The 17,905-nt window shown below is 37.1% G+C and overlaps 1 protein-coding gene across 2 annotated transcripts; it reads right to left on the reverse strand.

Moving 5' to 3' along the window:
• Window positions 1–2,576, reverse strand: LOC137921522 (piggyBac transposable element-derived protein 4-like). 2 transcript variants are annotated; one of them, XM_068764311.1, is made up of 3 exons: window positions 2,515–2,576; window positions 527–2,144; window positions 300–360 (listed from the first exon to the last, which is right to left on the reverse strand). In XM_068764311.1, the coding sequence occupies exons 1-3, from the start codon at window positions 2,530–2,532 to the stop codon at window positions 350–352; spliced, it is 1,647 nt and encodes a 548-aa protein (XP_068620412.1). In that variant the 5' UTR covers window positions 2,533–2,576; the 3' UTR covers window positions 300–349. The 2 variants fall into 2 exon arrangements, with proteins under 2 accessions (XP_068620411.1, XP_068620412.1); XM_068764310.1 differs by having other exon boundaries at window positions 1–2,144.
• Window positions 2,577–17,905: the final 15,329 nt, after the last annotated feature.

A 17,905-nucleotide genomic window follows, 5' to 3' on the forward strand; every position in this document is an offset into this window, starting at 1 on the left:
AAAATATGACATCTAGACACTTATTCTTTATTTCAGTAATAAAAAAATATTGAGAATTGACAAAAAAGGTTTTATTCATCTGCTACATTTTGACTTTGGTGGTACAGTTTCATGCAGGGGGTAACACACAATGTTACTTTACAAATTTCGCATTCGTATTTTGACCGCTTATCCTGTTTTCTGGTGCTACAAAACCTGCATCGTTTGTACGTAGACAATGATAAAAAATGACTTCCTTTTTGCGCCAATCTTATTTCGTCTGGTACCCCAAAAACACCTCCTTTTTTGTTTTTGTATACCACCGGATTTTGTTTTATGTTTGAGATATGTGCCGATTTCAAACTTCTAGCTAAGCGTAATCTGAAATCACGGTGTATGTTGTTACGATTTGGATTTTTGTATTTGTATAAAATGTAGGCGTTTATAATGCCACTCTCAAACAAGAACCAAAATATCCGAAACCAGGATTTTTTTGACCTACGGCCAATAGAGTATGAGCTTCGATAGTGGTCAAAGTGGTCCACACCTCCCATACTCCTTGTATATTCTGCGATTGCAGAGGGACAATACATGTCTTTCTTTTGCCCGTTCTTTTGAGTTCTCTGGATCACTTCCACTTTGGTTGGGTTAACTGCAGTTGTAAGGACAAAAACTTCTTTAGTGTCATGCCATTTGATCACAGCACAAGGGTGACTGAAACGGTATGTGAATTCGCCCGGATCCAATTTATTCTCTTTAGCCAGTCTTCGCTCTTCAGGTGTTTTAGGTTTTGGTGGACACAGCTCTTTAGGAAGGCCTTTGCGATTCATTCGCACTGTCCCTGTTGCTAAAATACCTCTATGATGAAGAGCTTCCATGAGAGCCAAGGAGGAGAAAAAGTTGTCGAAAACCAAATGTGTGTTTCGTGGTAAATTTCCTCCAAGTTTCATTACAACTCTGTAACCTAATCCTTCCTCATTGAGTGTTTGGTCTTTGCCTGTATAAATATCACACTGATATAGATAACCAGTTTTAGAATCACAACGACACCATGCCTTAAAACCTCTTTTGATGGGTTTGGCTGGCATGTACTGCTTCTTACTATCACGCCCTTTAAATTTAATCATACTTTCATCCACTGATTGAGATTCCGAGTTGGTGGCATTTTCTTGATAAGTCCTGTTGAGATAATCTAGTAATGGTCTTACTTTTTGCAATTTGTCGTGGTCTTTGTGATCCCGGGGCAAGTGAGCTGTAATGTCGCAAACATGTAAATTTTCTAAAATTTTTTTGAATCTCTTGCAGGTCATTGTGCCACTAATCTCTATGTTATTATAAAAAGGATCTGCACTCCAATACAGCTCTATATCTGACTGAGGATTTATTCCCATTAAAATGATTATAGCTAGGAATGCTTTTATTTCGTCTACGTGGGTGTCGCTCCAGAATTTACTTTGTTTCAACTTCGCGTATTTATTTGTGTATTCGACGATCATTTCAAAAATCTCATCAGGGAACAAGTTACTAAAATATTCAATGGGAAGACTTTGATAGCTATATGATTTAGTAGGTTCAATTTCCTTGCCGAAATTTAACTCGTCAAAATTTTCAACATCTGTAGTCCATGTTCTATCCCGTGCCTGCAATTCAGCATAAGTTGGAATATTAGCTGGTAAGCCAGAAGATGGTCCGGGCATTGTAATGCATGGTGCTATTTCTTCGTTAACAGCAGGAGCAAGCATTTCAGGGTGAGTAGGTAAGTCAGGCAATGGTGCAAACATTGGAACACAAGGGGATATTTCTTCATCAACAGCGGGTGCAAGCATTTCAGGGTGAGTATGAAAGTCAGGCAATGGTGCAGACAATGAAACATAAGGTGCTATTTCTTCATCAACAGCGGGTGCAAGCACTTCAGGAAAGTCAGGCGATGGTACAGACAGTGCAAAACAAGGTGAAACTTCCTCGTTAGGTGATTCTTCGTAAGACTGACGTGCATCGCCGTCTAATAGTAATAACTGTCGATTAGACATACCTTGAATATCGTTTAACCTTGCGTTCAGTGATTTTGGGACATAATCAGTATAATCATTGTCATGTTCGTCACTTTCGTCCTCCGACGAAAACATCTCATGAAGCGCATTTTCAATTTGATGTCTTTTTAATACCTGTATAACAAAAATACACTAAAGTAGGTAAATGCTGACTGACAAATCGATGATGACAAATCACGTTTATCACTACCCACAAGTTATATTTCGATAAAACAAAACCTAATTTCCTCATAATTTGTAGAGCGAATAAATAAAAAAGAAAACCCGCGGCAAAAAGTTAGCACAAAATAAAGATTATAATTCACCAGGCAATGGGCATATAATTCCCACAATGTGCACCTCCTTCACAGGCAAAGGTTATATGGTTCCCCACATTTTTTATTTCGTTATATCATGATATTTTTCAAGTGCTTACGTATAATTTATGCACATATCACTAGAAAAACTCAAATTCTACAGCATATAAAAAAATTGTACGACTTACCTTTCTTCGATCCGCCATTACGATTAAAATTCACCGCACTTTTCACAGAAACAACAGTTGAGCGGACGACCAAAGAAAAAAATGGCCGTAAAAGTGACATTTGCGTTTCGATTCAAGCAAATTTTGTTATGTGACCATAGAAAATATTTCTATTTTTGCGTTTTTGACAGATTGCGGTAAATAATTTACCAAAACCTGGGAAAAACATACTAAAATCGATGTGGGGGGACCTCAACCCATAGCCTGGTTAAGGGTTAAGTTAAACGGTTTTTTGATATTGTGGTGGTTGTGGAAAAATATGTACCTAGTCCGCTATATTGGAACGGCGTCCATCTTGAATTTTAAATTTTGACATAATCATCGTGTTTTACTAGTGTAGCCCTTTCATTTGATACCCATATTGAGGGGGTTAAGGAAAAATACGTAATCCGCCATTTTGTATCTGCGGCCATCTTAGATTTATAATGTTATTGATTTTATTATATTGTATTGTCATCTAAATTAAATGTGCGTACTAAATTTCAGATCAATCTGACAACGGGAAGGTGCTTAAATTTCAATTTCTAATTTTGATCTAAATAAATTCCGTACGGGTCGAACTAAATACAACCGTTTAAAAATGTCATAATATCACACTGTGTGTAAATAAATTATTTATTTATTTAGGTACACTAGCACTACACATTAGTATAAGGTACATTGAAATTTGCCATATAAATAATGATTCTGTTATGTGTTGCTTTAAAACTGACAGAACGTTAAAAATTTATTTTATACAACATTGTAGAAAGATCAGATTACGTCAAATAAAAAGAAAGTTGAAGAGAAACGTGATCACACGTAAGAGAATACATCTGCCTTACGACTTTAGACACCAAAAGAGATCTTAATTTCAAAACGTTACCTTCGAAAAGTAATTTTATTTCAGGCTGTGTTTAAAAATGCTTAAGTAAAATTATAAATCTGTTATACATACAATGAATTATTAAGATCGTTTCTAAATAATAAATCTGAAAAATATGAGACTCGAAAGATATCAACGGCAGGCAGGCAGGCCACGGCAGGTTCAAATATTTTGTTATAAGAACTGCACATTCGTGAGATAAGACAGTGTAACCCAACGTTTTTCCGATAATGGAGCCCTCGCAGGATAATTTTCATGAGGAGCACATCAATAAATACTAAAATATTTAAATAAAGTGATTATTCTATTCAATATTTAAAGAAAAACAATAAATCATGTACTAAACGACGGTTTTTGTGAGAGGACTTAAAGTGATTTGGACGTTGAGATATAATAATCTTAAGTATATGGTTTCACAAAAAATACTTTTTATTACAAAATCTGTCCACTGTATTATGATTTTTTGTTAGCCGTATGTATTGCTAATGGTAAGGCAAAAGAGAAACAAATGAAAGTGAATAATTGTTGTTATTGAAAAAAAAAAAAACGTTACTGGCCACATAAAATTCATATTATATACATGTCGGGGTGCATTTGGATGTTTCGTAACTTTAAGTTAAAATGTCGTGATTCTGGAACACAATTTGATTTTAGCTTATATCAAACGGGTCTTTTTAGGGATTATAGCCTTGGTCGCGTGGCCGCAAGTGCATTCCCCCAGAGACTTCCTAAAGAATCAGTTTTATATTTTATTTTCGGGGACCTATCGTTCTCTCTGCCATGTGGGGGACAAAGATGATACACGTTGGGGTAAATGGTTTTTTCAGTTAAAATGTTTACTTGTCATTCTTCATCTATTCTTCACAAATTCTCTCGTGCTTGCCTTTTGTCTTTCACAACATCTATCCTTCAATCGTTTACATATTATCTGCCTTTCACCGCTTTCCCCTCGTTTTCGCTCTGAGATCACGCTTTGAAGGGCAGGGAAATTTAGATACCACAGCATTGACTCGTTTTCGTTTAATATATTTATATCTTTTTTACAACTTTACTTAATTTACTTGTCTTAGGGTCTTCCCCGACACCTGTACTATCCTTGAGTCTTGTTTTTATATATAGCGTTCTGTACTACCGCCTTTCAACAAACACCTAAGAGCGACGGGCGCAGTTGTTCGTCGCTCATTAAAGAGGCGATGTTATTTATTTCTATTTTTGCTCCCGTCTGTAACTCGGAATCAGAGTAGATATAGAATCGGTTAGAAGCAGTCTGCATCCGGCGTCTTCCGATTAACAATTTCATCTGTCTACTCAGTGGTTGGACGTCCAACGCTGCGATTGTGGTCTCAACCCCAGAACTGGCTTACCCACTGTCACTTCAACTCGTCAACCTCAGCCACTGGGTCACTTTCGTTCGTCATTCGTTTTGTTCACCAGTGATCATTAAAATAATACAGGGTGGATTATAATTTAAACAAATGTCCACTTGCCCCGCGATATCTTACTAATCACGAGCGGAGGTCCAGCTGCGGTCGGGTAGGGCAGTGCGCACATCCGCTGAAGGTCCGCATTACGCGCGGCGCAAATGGCGGCCGTCGGTCACCCATTAATAGTTTAAAGCCGAGCGGACTGCCGACCGTAACGATAAACCAAAAACTGGCTCCGGGATTTATCCGCCTCACAAGCGGCAGCGGGCGCCGGAGCGCGCGACGCGTACGTCACAAGCGGAAGCGAGACATTGCCAATTAAATAAATAAAAGAGATTTCTTGAAGCTGTATACGAGACAAGCAGAAGGTGATTAGCTACTATACTATTTATATTCCATCTAAGATTGAACATATAGGTTTAACCTTATAAAATATGAAGTAAATTTGAAATTAAACAAAGTTTGTACTCTCAGAGTAAAGTAGGGATGTGTTAATAGTAAACGAGCGACTCCTATTGTCTTGTACGATATTAAAAAACAGACATTATAGTTCCTACGATGATCTGCGAAGATTAGATTTTCTAGCATCAACTAGCTCAACGCAGCTGTAATTGCAGGTTTATTGGTTCATAACAGACTCGTCTCTCGTTACGTAATATCGCACATCCTTGGTGGAGAAGCAGCTTTGATTGACTAGATGTACCGAACATTTCACTGAAGGTAATGATGAATAAAACAGCTAGGTTTTTGAAACACGAAGATTTTTTTTGTTTTTTCTTTAATGGCACATATGGTTAGGGTCTTTGTTATACATAGAGGTAATTATTTTTTCATTCCTCCTTCACAAATACTATCGTCGTTATAATTCTCCGCATACCTTTCAAATGTCGCCTCTCTTCCTTCTTGACGATTCCCACAATACCACAGATAAAGTACAATCTGCATATTTTAGTATTCTTTGGTTTACTTATGTATTAAAATTTCATTTTTATGATTTTACTTTCTGTAGAGTCATTTATTGTAGATATAGCAGTTTAATGGGTTAGTATATAGCTATAAACATCCATGGTATTTTGTCAATATAAGCAGTCTGTAGTAGCGTTCCGTATGGAATAGTTGTACGGTTTCACACAACGGTGTTTTATTTAAGTTAGAATTGAGAATCTCTCCACTCCTAGTTTCCTAGGCTTAAAAGACCATCATTATTACAAAATCGAGTAATTGCCGATGAAAAATAAAAGGAACAGAATTTTATTATGAATATTATTTGTAAGTCAATTCGTTAAAACTTGTGCCGTAGTTATGTCTAACCGCAAGGTACGCAAAAATGTCCCCCGCCCGCCCCGCCCGCCCCGCGACCCGTGTCCCGCATTACTCACCTTATCTACCTGCGACTAATGCGCCGCCTCCCAATAAATATTACGATATGATAACCTGCGCTAAGCTGGTGGACTCTGCCCGGGATAATGTGGGTGCGAGTTATCTGGCCCCGGCTCATAGTGGCCGAGCGGTGAGCGCAAACGAGTTGTCGAACTCTATACTTCACTTTAAATTATGCTCTTTGTTCTTAAACGAGCGAAATGAAAACGAGATATGCGCCTGCTAAAAAATAATAGCAATGATCATCAATCTTACTGAATAAATCGAAAGATATTTAGAAGGAAATATTAAAAAATATAGTTTTAAAGATCACACGGAAAGTTAAACCGGTGAATTCAACTGTTAAGATACTTTTAATAACTGTAGTAATATGGGTTAATCATGTAATGATGAGAGCGTCGTTCATAGTGAAATAACATAACCTTCTGTGTGCAATTGGCATTTGTTTCATGTTTTGTTGTACAGTGCTATACGTTCGACACTGTTGCATGACCATCTGTCATTTCTTCTCTCTTCGGGTTACAAGTAAATATTATTTACCTGAGTATGTGGCTATTCACCACAACTACTTATAAATTTGACAACTCTTTTGACTCTTACAGATTATTACTCCTTTAGCTACTTGCATCGCATTTTTAAGTTTCTTGGCTTTGTTAGTTCCTTAATAATATGCAATGCAAACTAAATTATAAAAACGAGATATTCATTGATGCACATGAGGTTGACATACTAGACACTGTCGAGTACAAAAAGTGATCCAAACTCTATATAAAACTATTTATAACTATTACTAATTGGTATAGGTGAAGGAATGAATGTATAGCTCATTTGTCAGTAAAAAGCTTTAAATCTTTTACATTTATTTCCAATCAACCTGTATAAAATGATCATTTTGAAATATGTCATATACATTATTCTCACGGAAAATAATTAAAAATATAGTGCAAAACCTTCTGGCAGCACAAATTCTGTAGCAGACGTATGGTAAACAATAATTAATTTTATTATGAGCTAATCACAATTTTGAAAAAGGGTTTCTAAGCTTTATTATCGTTACGTCATTTATTATTCCTAAAATATAGATTTTTGAATAGGGTGTACCATACATTACTTCACAGCAAATGTGCTGTACATTGACCCTTTCAAAGCTTTCGCCTTTACACCTTTAACCAATCACCTAGTATATTACGGCCTGTATGTTAACAACGTCATTGGCGTAGATTTAAAGGTACCATAATCATGAACCACTTAACCCTTTAATACATTATGGCGCATTTAAAACTGTAACACATTCGCACCTGGGTGTAACGCGCCCGACGACGTCCTGCGCGCGCGCCCGCCGCACGGGCTACGTAACCGTAAACACGTGTCGTAAATTAAAGTTTATTGAGTACACGGTGTTCAGTCGTCCGGAGCCGCCGCAGCCTGGGCGGGAGTCTGGGCGGGCGGAGGCTAACACGGGCCGTGATTTATCGCCTTCCGGGGCGCATTCGCCGCCCCGCCGTATAAATATTGGACATCCATTCCGAATCTTCGCCCATTCCGAATAATGATATGGTAGATATTTATCATTACATAATCTGTAGCAAAAGAAAAACTGATACACTAACCTCCATTTCACTTCCAAGAATTTTACTATTTCTTAGAATATTTATGCCTTTTTCTAATATAACAACATCAATAAATCATAATATGTTATAGTAAAAGGTAAAAATAAAAAATAGTAGTAGCCCAGCGATACAAGGCTGAGACTTTGAATCGTAGGTCAAAGTTAAAATATTCTTTATTCAACAGAAAATATCCATGTTTTAACATCGAAAATTATTTAAAAAACAGAAACAGACAAGGCATCAATACATTTAATAAAAAATAAGCTGTAAACTTCTAGTTTTCGTTTTCAAATAAATAAATCATTTATGGCGCAAGGTATGGTATATATAAAATTCCACAAACAAATTTTAGATCTGTTACTGGAGAGACTTGAAACTAATATTAAAAAAGTATATTTTTCTATCCAAGAATACTATACTGATGGTAATGCGTAAAAGTAAATGTTGTTTTGATGCTCACTCTCGAAGCTAATTATTGTCGCACTCTCTTTATTAAACTATATTTGTAAAAAGCAACTGTCGAGTTTCTCGTCGGCTCTTAGCAAAACTGCCTTCCGAGTCGATAGTAGATTCCTGTAGGGAACAATGCCGACATTTAAAGTTGATTGACGATTCGTAATTGCTTATAACAGCATATTCGCATAAGGGACATTTTTAATTTTGTTTTTTATTTTATATACGTGCAGATTTACCTCAAGCCTGGGTCGCATAGGTAACGTTGATGTGGTCATTTGGTGTTAGACAGTAAGTCCGACGGGATCAGAGTAATCCTTAACTTAAATAATCAAACTTTCCCTAGTTATCGTTCTCTTGGTCGTTCGTTACGGTGACCATTGTTCAAAATATTGATGGACTGTCCTTTCTCATGAATAACTCACATCGCACGGACGGACAGGTAGAGGAATATTTGCAGTAGGGGTCATAATCTTCTAGCAGACCCTGCCCGCAACAGGGATCTAACTACAGAACCATGTCCGCGGGCTACAGACGCCGGTACTAATGAAACAATTCAACAACAAAATGGAAGCCTTTATAGTATAATAATAAACTATATTAAATTACTTTTTTTAATACACTCGTAATATTAATTGAATTTAAAGTAACATTTAACTTACATAAGCATTATTAATCCAGATTTATGTTAGACCTAGTATGTTTGTTATGTTTCTTATATTATTTTTCAAAAAAATAATGTGAATTGTTTGCACAGATTATCGCAGAACATTCACAAAATTAAATTATCAAAGAGTTCTTACAGTTCGGGAAATGAAAGTGCTGTTTTGAATTTTTCTTGAAGAAGTACACTATTACATTACAGTATACATCTATATAAATAAAATTGGGATGTTTGTAAGTAATATTAATAACCGCTTTTTATTACATGAATATGAAGGAATATACGATACATATATCAATATTATGTTTTTTTTAAATTTTTTTGTCTGTCTGTCAATTTGTTCCGGCTAATCTTTTAAATGGTTGTACCGATTTTCATAGAACTTACACTGGCAGGTAGCTCAGATAAAGGAACTATATATATATATATATTAAAACCAAACCATATATATAACTATATATATGTTTGTAATATTCCACGCGAACCAAGTTGCACGTGCAGCTAGTTTTATATAAATATCAGAATGAATGGAAGTTTAAAAGAGTTAACATGTTTAGTTTTTCTACGTTATTGCACCTGAATGAAATATTTGATAGATATGCATAAACCTAGGACTAAGAGTACCTAACAGAATAATTATGTACCGAATGCGTTCCAAGAGATTTAAGAAGGCTTTTCTAATATTATGTTTGGCATTAATCGGTGTAACATAACTCCTGAAGATGCCCCGTGGAGAGGTGAAACACGTGTAGAGTGATTTGACGGTGACAGTTATGTGATTCGCATTGTTTGCCGCATGCGCATTTATCAGCGGGCTGGCGGGCGGTGCACTTTGTTGCACGACTGCCATTCCATGTGCGGAAGTGGCTAAATATTGGTCCTTTTCTTACTTAATATTATCATTCTCAAATAATGTTTGCTCGTACAGATCCAGATAACGAGTACTCGAGCCGTGGTCACAGCGCGCCGCAGATCGACGTCAACTTGTAATTAATTTTGAATATTCACTGATTTGATGCGAGCGCGTCTAGTCTGCTTCGTTTACAATCTGTCTACCACAATACAATAGGATTTCAGCGAGACATATTATAACAAGGCGAAGTCCTTTAAAGCAACCCACTCGACGATTAAAACAAGGTAATTATAGGAATTAATATTTAAGTAAAGTCAATCAACTCAAAGTCTGCGGTAGCTGATCGGCTTATTCAAGCGGGGTGGGTTCGTTGACTTGGTAACTAACGGATCCGGATTTGCAACCCGTCGCCCGGAAATTGGAAATTGAGGCTGTACGTTAAGTTGTAATTTAACTGGACGATATGAAAGCACACAGACACACACGCACCCATTTCTTCTTCGCTGTCAATATGTAGACTTTTAAAGTGGGCTTGTCCCGTGATTTTGGAACGGCTACTAACCTTCGTTCTCCACAACAAGAAGATAGCCCAGGTAAATCTTATTGATCGGATGGCCACGGAAAGTTTAAATTTCCTCTGCAGACCAAAGACCTGAAAGCGCAGCGATGAACTTCCATCTATAGGTGGACAACCTTAGCTGCGTATACAATGTTGACCGACAAACATGTCCGCTTCCAATCAGTTCTATTAGAAATCTGTGTGGTACGTCTAGCAGGCTGAGATGATGATAATGAAATTTCTAGTAATAACTTGGTTTACTATCACATGAATCTTTAAAAAAGAAATTCATAGACCCGATGCACTGTATATTCACCGTTACCCAAGTATCTTATCAGCAAAGGTGTTGCCTTGTGTTTTTTAAAAGCTTCATAAACAGTAGAGTACAGCGATTTTCAGTCTTTCACCATCTTTTTGTCACTACGGTACTTGCATGAATTGATTTATGGTTAATCCATACGTAGCACGACGTGATATCTGGCTTTCGAACAAGCTGTATCCAGGGCAACAAGTTTCTTAGTATCGTCCTTTTTTTGTATGACCTTTCCTCCTGGATTAAAAAAGTGTGGCGCCATGACCTTGACATTGGCAGCATTCTTCAATAGAAACATATTTCCATGAAAATTCACTTTCGTTTCCTCTCCTTTGCCGTTCAAGTTTATAAGCTGTGAAGAAATACTGGAAACACTTTATGGCTTTCGTTATATTGCGATTTCTCTATAACTTCGACATTTTTTTCTATTGTAGACATAGTTACGTTATGCTTCGCCTGATTCCACGAGTTGTCATGTATAATCATTCTACCATTAATAAAAAAATTAAAAAGGCGCATCCAAAGAAACCCTGTTGGAGATCAAAGCCTTATATATCTAACTTTACCGAGGTAATGTTCAAGCATCCACGCCGTTATTTGATAACCTGTGCTTGCCCAAGGGTTTAAATCACCATAAGTTTTCTATAGCTCGTAGAGGGTGCATTCCCATTCTTACATTTTTACTGGATACTATATCGGATACTGATACCGTAGATACAATATTCTTTTTCATATTTTCTCCAATAATGTAGAAATATTTATTGATTAACGAACCCTCGCAACAGAGAAATAATTTTCCGAGAAATCGCTCCGGTGTTACATCGCTGAGGGAATTTTCTAGAAATTCCGATAACAATATTATTTTACTTACAGAACTGTGTATATGTGGGTTTAGATATCCCGTAGGGCGCAGTAGTTGTGGCAATTATAATAGGAAAAATATAAGTCATAGCTCTTTACTCGACACCTATAACTTGCTATATAATATGTTTATAAAAAGTCAACTCCACGCTTTCCCCTCCTATCTATCTCCAAGGTGGGAGGATAAGAAAGACTTTGGCGTAAGTGGTTTAAATGATTAACCAGGAAAAGCACAAGCAGAACAGAGAAATCGCCGCTCGTGTAGTCTCTGTTTGAACGATCGACTTGTTTGTTACTTCAAGAAAACTTGATCCGCGTGCGGGGAAACGTTCAAACATTGAACTAGTAGTTTGTGGTGAACGGGTGGCGGCCGGTGGGCAGTGCACCGCAAACCTAATGGCTAACACGATTTTTAATACACGAACTATTTATATATCTCGGCAGGAACAAGTTTAAATTAATTAGGTCCCGACACGGACGTCGAACGTAACGCGGATGTGGGTCGGGGATGCAGAGGTCGATTGGATGCGGTAATTTCCCGCACGACTTTTATTTACAATTCACAAAATAGTTTTAAAAATATGAAAGTATTTATTCAACTATTTTCTCATTATGACATCGCTTGATTTAATGAGGATCTTCGAAGATTCCAAACATAGTGATTTGAGCAGTCTTCAACAAACCTATTCCCGTATTTTTTCTGTGATCATACACTTATAAGAATGTTATATGTATACTATATTATAATATAGTTAGAGTAATTATATCCCAAGCTGTAATATAGCTTATAAATCATTGACACTGTATGAGTATCTTTATAAATAGATTCCATCTTAGGCATTGCAAGTAGTTCATTTAGAAAGGCATACACAGTTGTCAACTACATAGTTATTATTTGGCAAATATTTAAAGTTGACAAACGTTAATTTATGCTATATAAGCATAATTCTAGTTTTTATTGCATTCAGATTATCTGGCGTTTTTTCTGTGATGTAAATAGTTTAGCGATGAAGCCTTTAATCACGATAAGTGGAATTAAATATAAATAAATGAAGGTCACCATCACCATGTCAGCCGGTAGACGCCAACTGGAAGGCATAGGAGTTCTTCAAAGATAGGCATAATCTGTCTTGCTTTAGCTAGGGAAACCTACCGCAAAAACAAATGAAGACACTTGCGTGGAAGTACAGGAAGGTTTTTATAAGAATGTAATGTATAAGTGCCGCATCCAAAGTTTCGTAGCGGCGCGCGGGCGTGCAGGGTGCAATCAGCTAACTAGTGGAGTAATTCGATTGGTCCGCAGCGCGCGGGAGAACGTGCCCTATTTATACAAATCATCAACTGTTAACTCCGATCGCGAGCGCGGCCGCCGGGCGCCGCCTCGCGCGGGATCTTCTACAACTGAATCTAATACCAACCAACCACTCGTTACTTACAAGCAATGTATTGTCAGCAGTGGTAGCGCAGCGGTCGAGGTCTGACACTTGCGATCGTAAGTCACGGGTTCGATTGTCGGTATACAATTTTAAATAATTCACCCTTTTTTCATTATTTATATTGGACTATTACTGCTCATGAAGAAGTTTCCAGAGAATGACCAGAAGCGTCCTCTGTGTACCATAATATTAAACGGCGATCACTAACCCGTCTGCTAGGTGTAGCGATTATTATACCCCACCATAGATATCTTTATGGGAAGTCAATGTCTTGCAGTGGGCGTTTATGGGCTTGAATTTCTTCGTAATCTATTTACAGACTTTATGTCGTAATGTCAAAAAGTTTTCGCAGTTTTTTATAAAAAATATATGTTATTGTTATAATAGTGATTATATGCTGCTATTGTTATGGTTTACGGTACATTATGTTCTTCATTTGATTACATTCGTCAATAAGTTTGCATTTAACAGCACGGGCCCACGGTAGACCAGCGCGGTCCGATGCTAAATAGTTCCATTTAATCGTATTGCGTGCAACGAATTTACTATATAAAGTATAATGTTTATTTTAAAACTTGATATTTATTTTTATAAAAATAGATCAGTACTTAGAAGATGCCCATGCCACGTTTCAACAGCTATTGGTTTTATCATGTTATGTAGCAATGAGTTGGGAAGGAAACAGAGGTAGGTGCTACAATTAATTTGAGCGAGCCGTGACGGTGGGCGGGCGGGCGGGCGGGCGCGCACAGCTCACAGGCTCACAGCTGCGCAACGCACCGTAATGAACGCGCGAACAATTAATAACGGAGCTGAAGGCGCGTTCCAGCAACACTCGACATATTTATTAAGAAAACGATAAATCAAAGCAATAAAACGCTGCCTCCCCGCCGGCCGGCCGGGGCAGCGCTACTTTATCGGAAATATCTCGAGGTATTAGCTTCGCTAATTATCGCTGTTTATATCCGCGCTCGCCGGGACACAGAAATTCACGATCGTGCTATAACAATACAAAAATATGGCAACATTTTGTGTAAAAATAATATTTAACTGCCACACTTGCACCTTCATATTATATCGCCCAATTGCTTATCCGAACAACGCCACACTTCAAGCAACGAGAGTATGGTTACTTTCTGACTAAAGTGCAACAGGACTGTAATTTATACACGAGGCAACTGTGGGAACTTTTTATCATATTGTAACCTGTCATTGATATGGCTCGAATTAAAATGCCACTAGTACTCAAAACTACAGAGATGAAAAATCGCAACGCATATATAATGACTACTAACATACAATTTCTTAATTACACAAACAATAGACTGGAATTCCGCGGACACCACGCCGTAACTCCCCGTACATCCTCAATATTCCCGCCATGAGCTCTACTTCCACATAGGGCAATGTAAAGTCAAATAACTCCCGGCTTTCCCCGAGACCAGCAATTTCTAGACGGTTCGATGCTGTGCAGAGAGGTGAGGTAGAAAACAATAAAGCCACCAAGCGAAAGATAAGCCTTTATTGTAGTCCGTATTTCATCTCTGTACATGTGCCGGTTTCAGTGAAAGATGTAAAAAAGCGAGAAACGCACAATAGAGCAAACATAACTCTATTGCCTTAACTAACCCAGTTGTATCTTTTCGGATATCTCGCCGTCAGCCCCGACTGGCTCGATCGTGAAATTCGTCCTTTGTACCTGCCGGTTCTTTTGTGTCAGATATTTCGATGGTCGGTGCAATGTTATTTCTGCAGGTGTATAAATAACCATGTATCATGTCATAGTTTACTTTTAACATCAGTTTTTCTATTTAATTAGGGATATAGAATCTCTGTTCTTCTAAGGTATTATATGCAAAGGTAAAACAAAAAAGCATTTTGTTATTATGACCGAAACTGATATTGCTTAGTGGATCAGCAAGTTGAAGTAATAGGCGTGCAGAACAGATGGGTGCTGAAGTGGAGACCACGTCCCGGCAAACGCAACGTAAGACATCTACCCACGAGGTGCACTGATATCCTTGTTGAGGTCGTTTGAAGATGCTGGATGTGGGCTGATTCCAACCGGTCTTATTGAAGGTGTATGGGGGAGGAATGTACAGCGGACGATTTCCCATGACTAAAATTATGATGTTTATTATGTCATGTCTTGTAATCGAAAATAAGTCGTACTGAGTCAAAAAACAAAAGGCAGTACAAACTTTGTGTCCACTGAATCGCAGCGCACGTGCCGGAAACGAAGCCGCGGTCTTTTAAAAGTGAAACAGGTCGAAGGCGCTTCCGCTAGTGATTAGAGGACTGACGGAGCTCCCGACGTATAATTTACAGAGCAATTTACCTTTGCGGAGTCCGCGGTAATTACTGAATACATTACTCAGAGTTGAACGGGCGACTGCGCGACGCGGTGGCTGAGCAGAGGGTTCCGGGTTCAACCGCCAGGTAAACTACACTTTTAGCGAATATAACTCTATTATAAGAAGAGACGACACTTCTGGTCTAAGACAGATTAAAACTTGGAAGAAATAAAATAAATTACGTTATATTAGAGTATAAATATAATGATGTGCATACATTATTGCATATACAGGATGATTGATTACAGGTGTAAAGGTTATAAAGGGGTAAATGTATATCTAATTTGTTAATGCTCCAAAGTTTTAGTTTCAGATTCAATTACCGCGTATAAAGTGATCACTCTGGAACTATTGGAACGCGACAGGCAAATGTCTTCTGGCCTTTCAAAGTCTATAGACACAGATAATTAACCTTTATTAATTTTCAAAAACGTTTTATTTACTATATTACCATCACTTTATTTATTATTTCTGAAACCATCGATTAGAGAGGATATACCAAACAATAATTGACTCAAAATGAAACCACTCACACTTTTAAAGCCTTCTAACTCATCACCTTGTATGTTATTGTTAACTAGATATATGAACAATAACGTACAGGTTGTAAAAATACTGGAATTATCAGAGTATTGATCACTTATACCAGGTACATTATTTCTTTTACCACTAAAGAACAGCCTTAAGGAAAACATAAGCTTGATACTTAATTCCAGACCTCAAGATCTGGAATTAAGTATCTAATGGAAATTCTTCAAGGTTTCTTCAACCTGGAGACGAGAACACGTTTCCAGATCTACGAAACACATACAACCAACTTTATGGACTCACTCGTCGCGGTTTTATTATTCCCTGTTATATGTTACTCGTTATTGAAAGTTTTCTTTGATTCTTGGATTGGCTTTGCGGCTGGGTCCATCGCGTAGTAGGAAGCTGACGACTCGAGTTGTAGGATATATAGAAGCTTCCTTATAACTAGAGTTCACAAACTTTAAATGGTTCTTTCAATGGTGCTTTAAAAGCCTGTTTCAGAAATGAGCTGATCCCAGGTCTCGGCCGAAATCCTTTAACAGATTATATAGAGATTTCGCTGTTATAACAAAACGAACAATATACCTTAGATACGGTGAAGTGATCATGTTTTCCGTAAAAACTATTCGATGCTTTGTATCGTTCGGTATCGATTGCGCGCTGCGTAGAGGATCGCGTGACAGTTCGGTACTTGCCCGCACGAATGCATACAAGATGATTTTTTTGTAACGTTAGAAAAACAGTGGACGTCGATATAAAATGATTTGTTTGGTGAAGAATGAATACTGCTTTTTATAATAAATACATTTAAAAAACTTTTAAGTCAAACGGTTTTTTGATACCCATATTGCGGTGGTTGTGGAAAAATATGTACCTAGTCCGCCATATTGGAACGGCGTCCATCTTGAATTTTAAATTTTGACATAATCATCGTGTTTTACTAGTGTAGCCCTTTCATTTGATACCCATATTGAGGGGGTTAAGGAAAAATACGTAATCAGCCATTTTGTATCGACGGCCATCTTATATTTATAATGTTATTGATTTTATTATATTGTATTGTCATCTAAATTAAATATGTGTACCAAATTTCAGATCAATCTTACAACAAGGGAAGGTGCTTAAATTACAATTTCTAATTTTGACCCAAATAAACAAATTCCGTACGGGTCGAACTAAATAAAACCGTTTAAAAATAATGTCACTGTAATATCAGACGACACGGCTCGGACGAGTACCTGCTAAGAGTTAATTTGGACAAACTACGAGTGTAATATACATATTATTTTATGTTTATAATTATTGACACGAACCAAATGTGCACGTCATGAAATAGACAAATGTTTACAAAACAACCTAATTACCCTGCAGTTAATCTAAAAAGTTTATTAAACAGAAATTTATTAAAATATCCTTACTTTATTTCAGGATTTATTTCCACGTTATTCGCTAGGTGGTCACAAATATTTGCTATAAATGTTCAAAATTGAATAGTAATATGAATAAATGAATAAATCTTTTCTTTGCTGAGTTTGTTATTGTTTGGTTAAAGTTTAATTTTGTGCGCATTACCTTCACCAATGTCGAGTATTGCTTTTAATAGGTTTTATGTCAGAATAAAAGTATTTGTTACATTAATTTTATGCAAGTTTAATGCATAATCTGCTGAAGTACTTTGAAGTAAAGAAAGGAAGCTTTAGATTATTTTAATTGTGTTAAAAAAAATTATTTATTTCATTTACTATTAATCATAGGTACCCTTAGTCAATACAGTAGTAAAAAACATTTTATTCCAATATATTGAGTGAAATTAACAATAATTTAACAATATTGTAAATATTGCAAGAATAAAGTACAAGCAAGCAAGAAAAGAACCAATATTTAGCCACTTCCGCACATGCAGTGGTAGTCGTGCAACAAAGTGCACCGCCCGCCAGCCCGCTGATAAATGCGTATAGATAGTCTCTGTGTTTGGCACTAATCGGTGTAACATAACTCCTGAAGATGCCCCGTGGAGGGGTGAAACACGTGTTGAGTGATTTAACGGTG

This window comes from Battus philenor, unplaced genomic scaffold (genome assembly GCF_028537555.1).
Source record: "Battus philenor isolate CCGP_79_NKW_IND1 unplaced genomic scaffold, ilBatPhil1.0.hap1 SCAF_19, whole genome shotgun sequence".
Classification (NCBI taxonomy): domain Eukaryota; kingdom Metazoa; phylum Arthropoda; class Insecta; order Lepidoptera; family Papilionidae; genus Battus; species Battus philenor.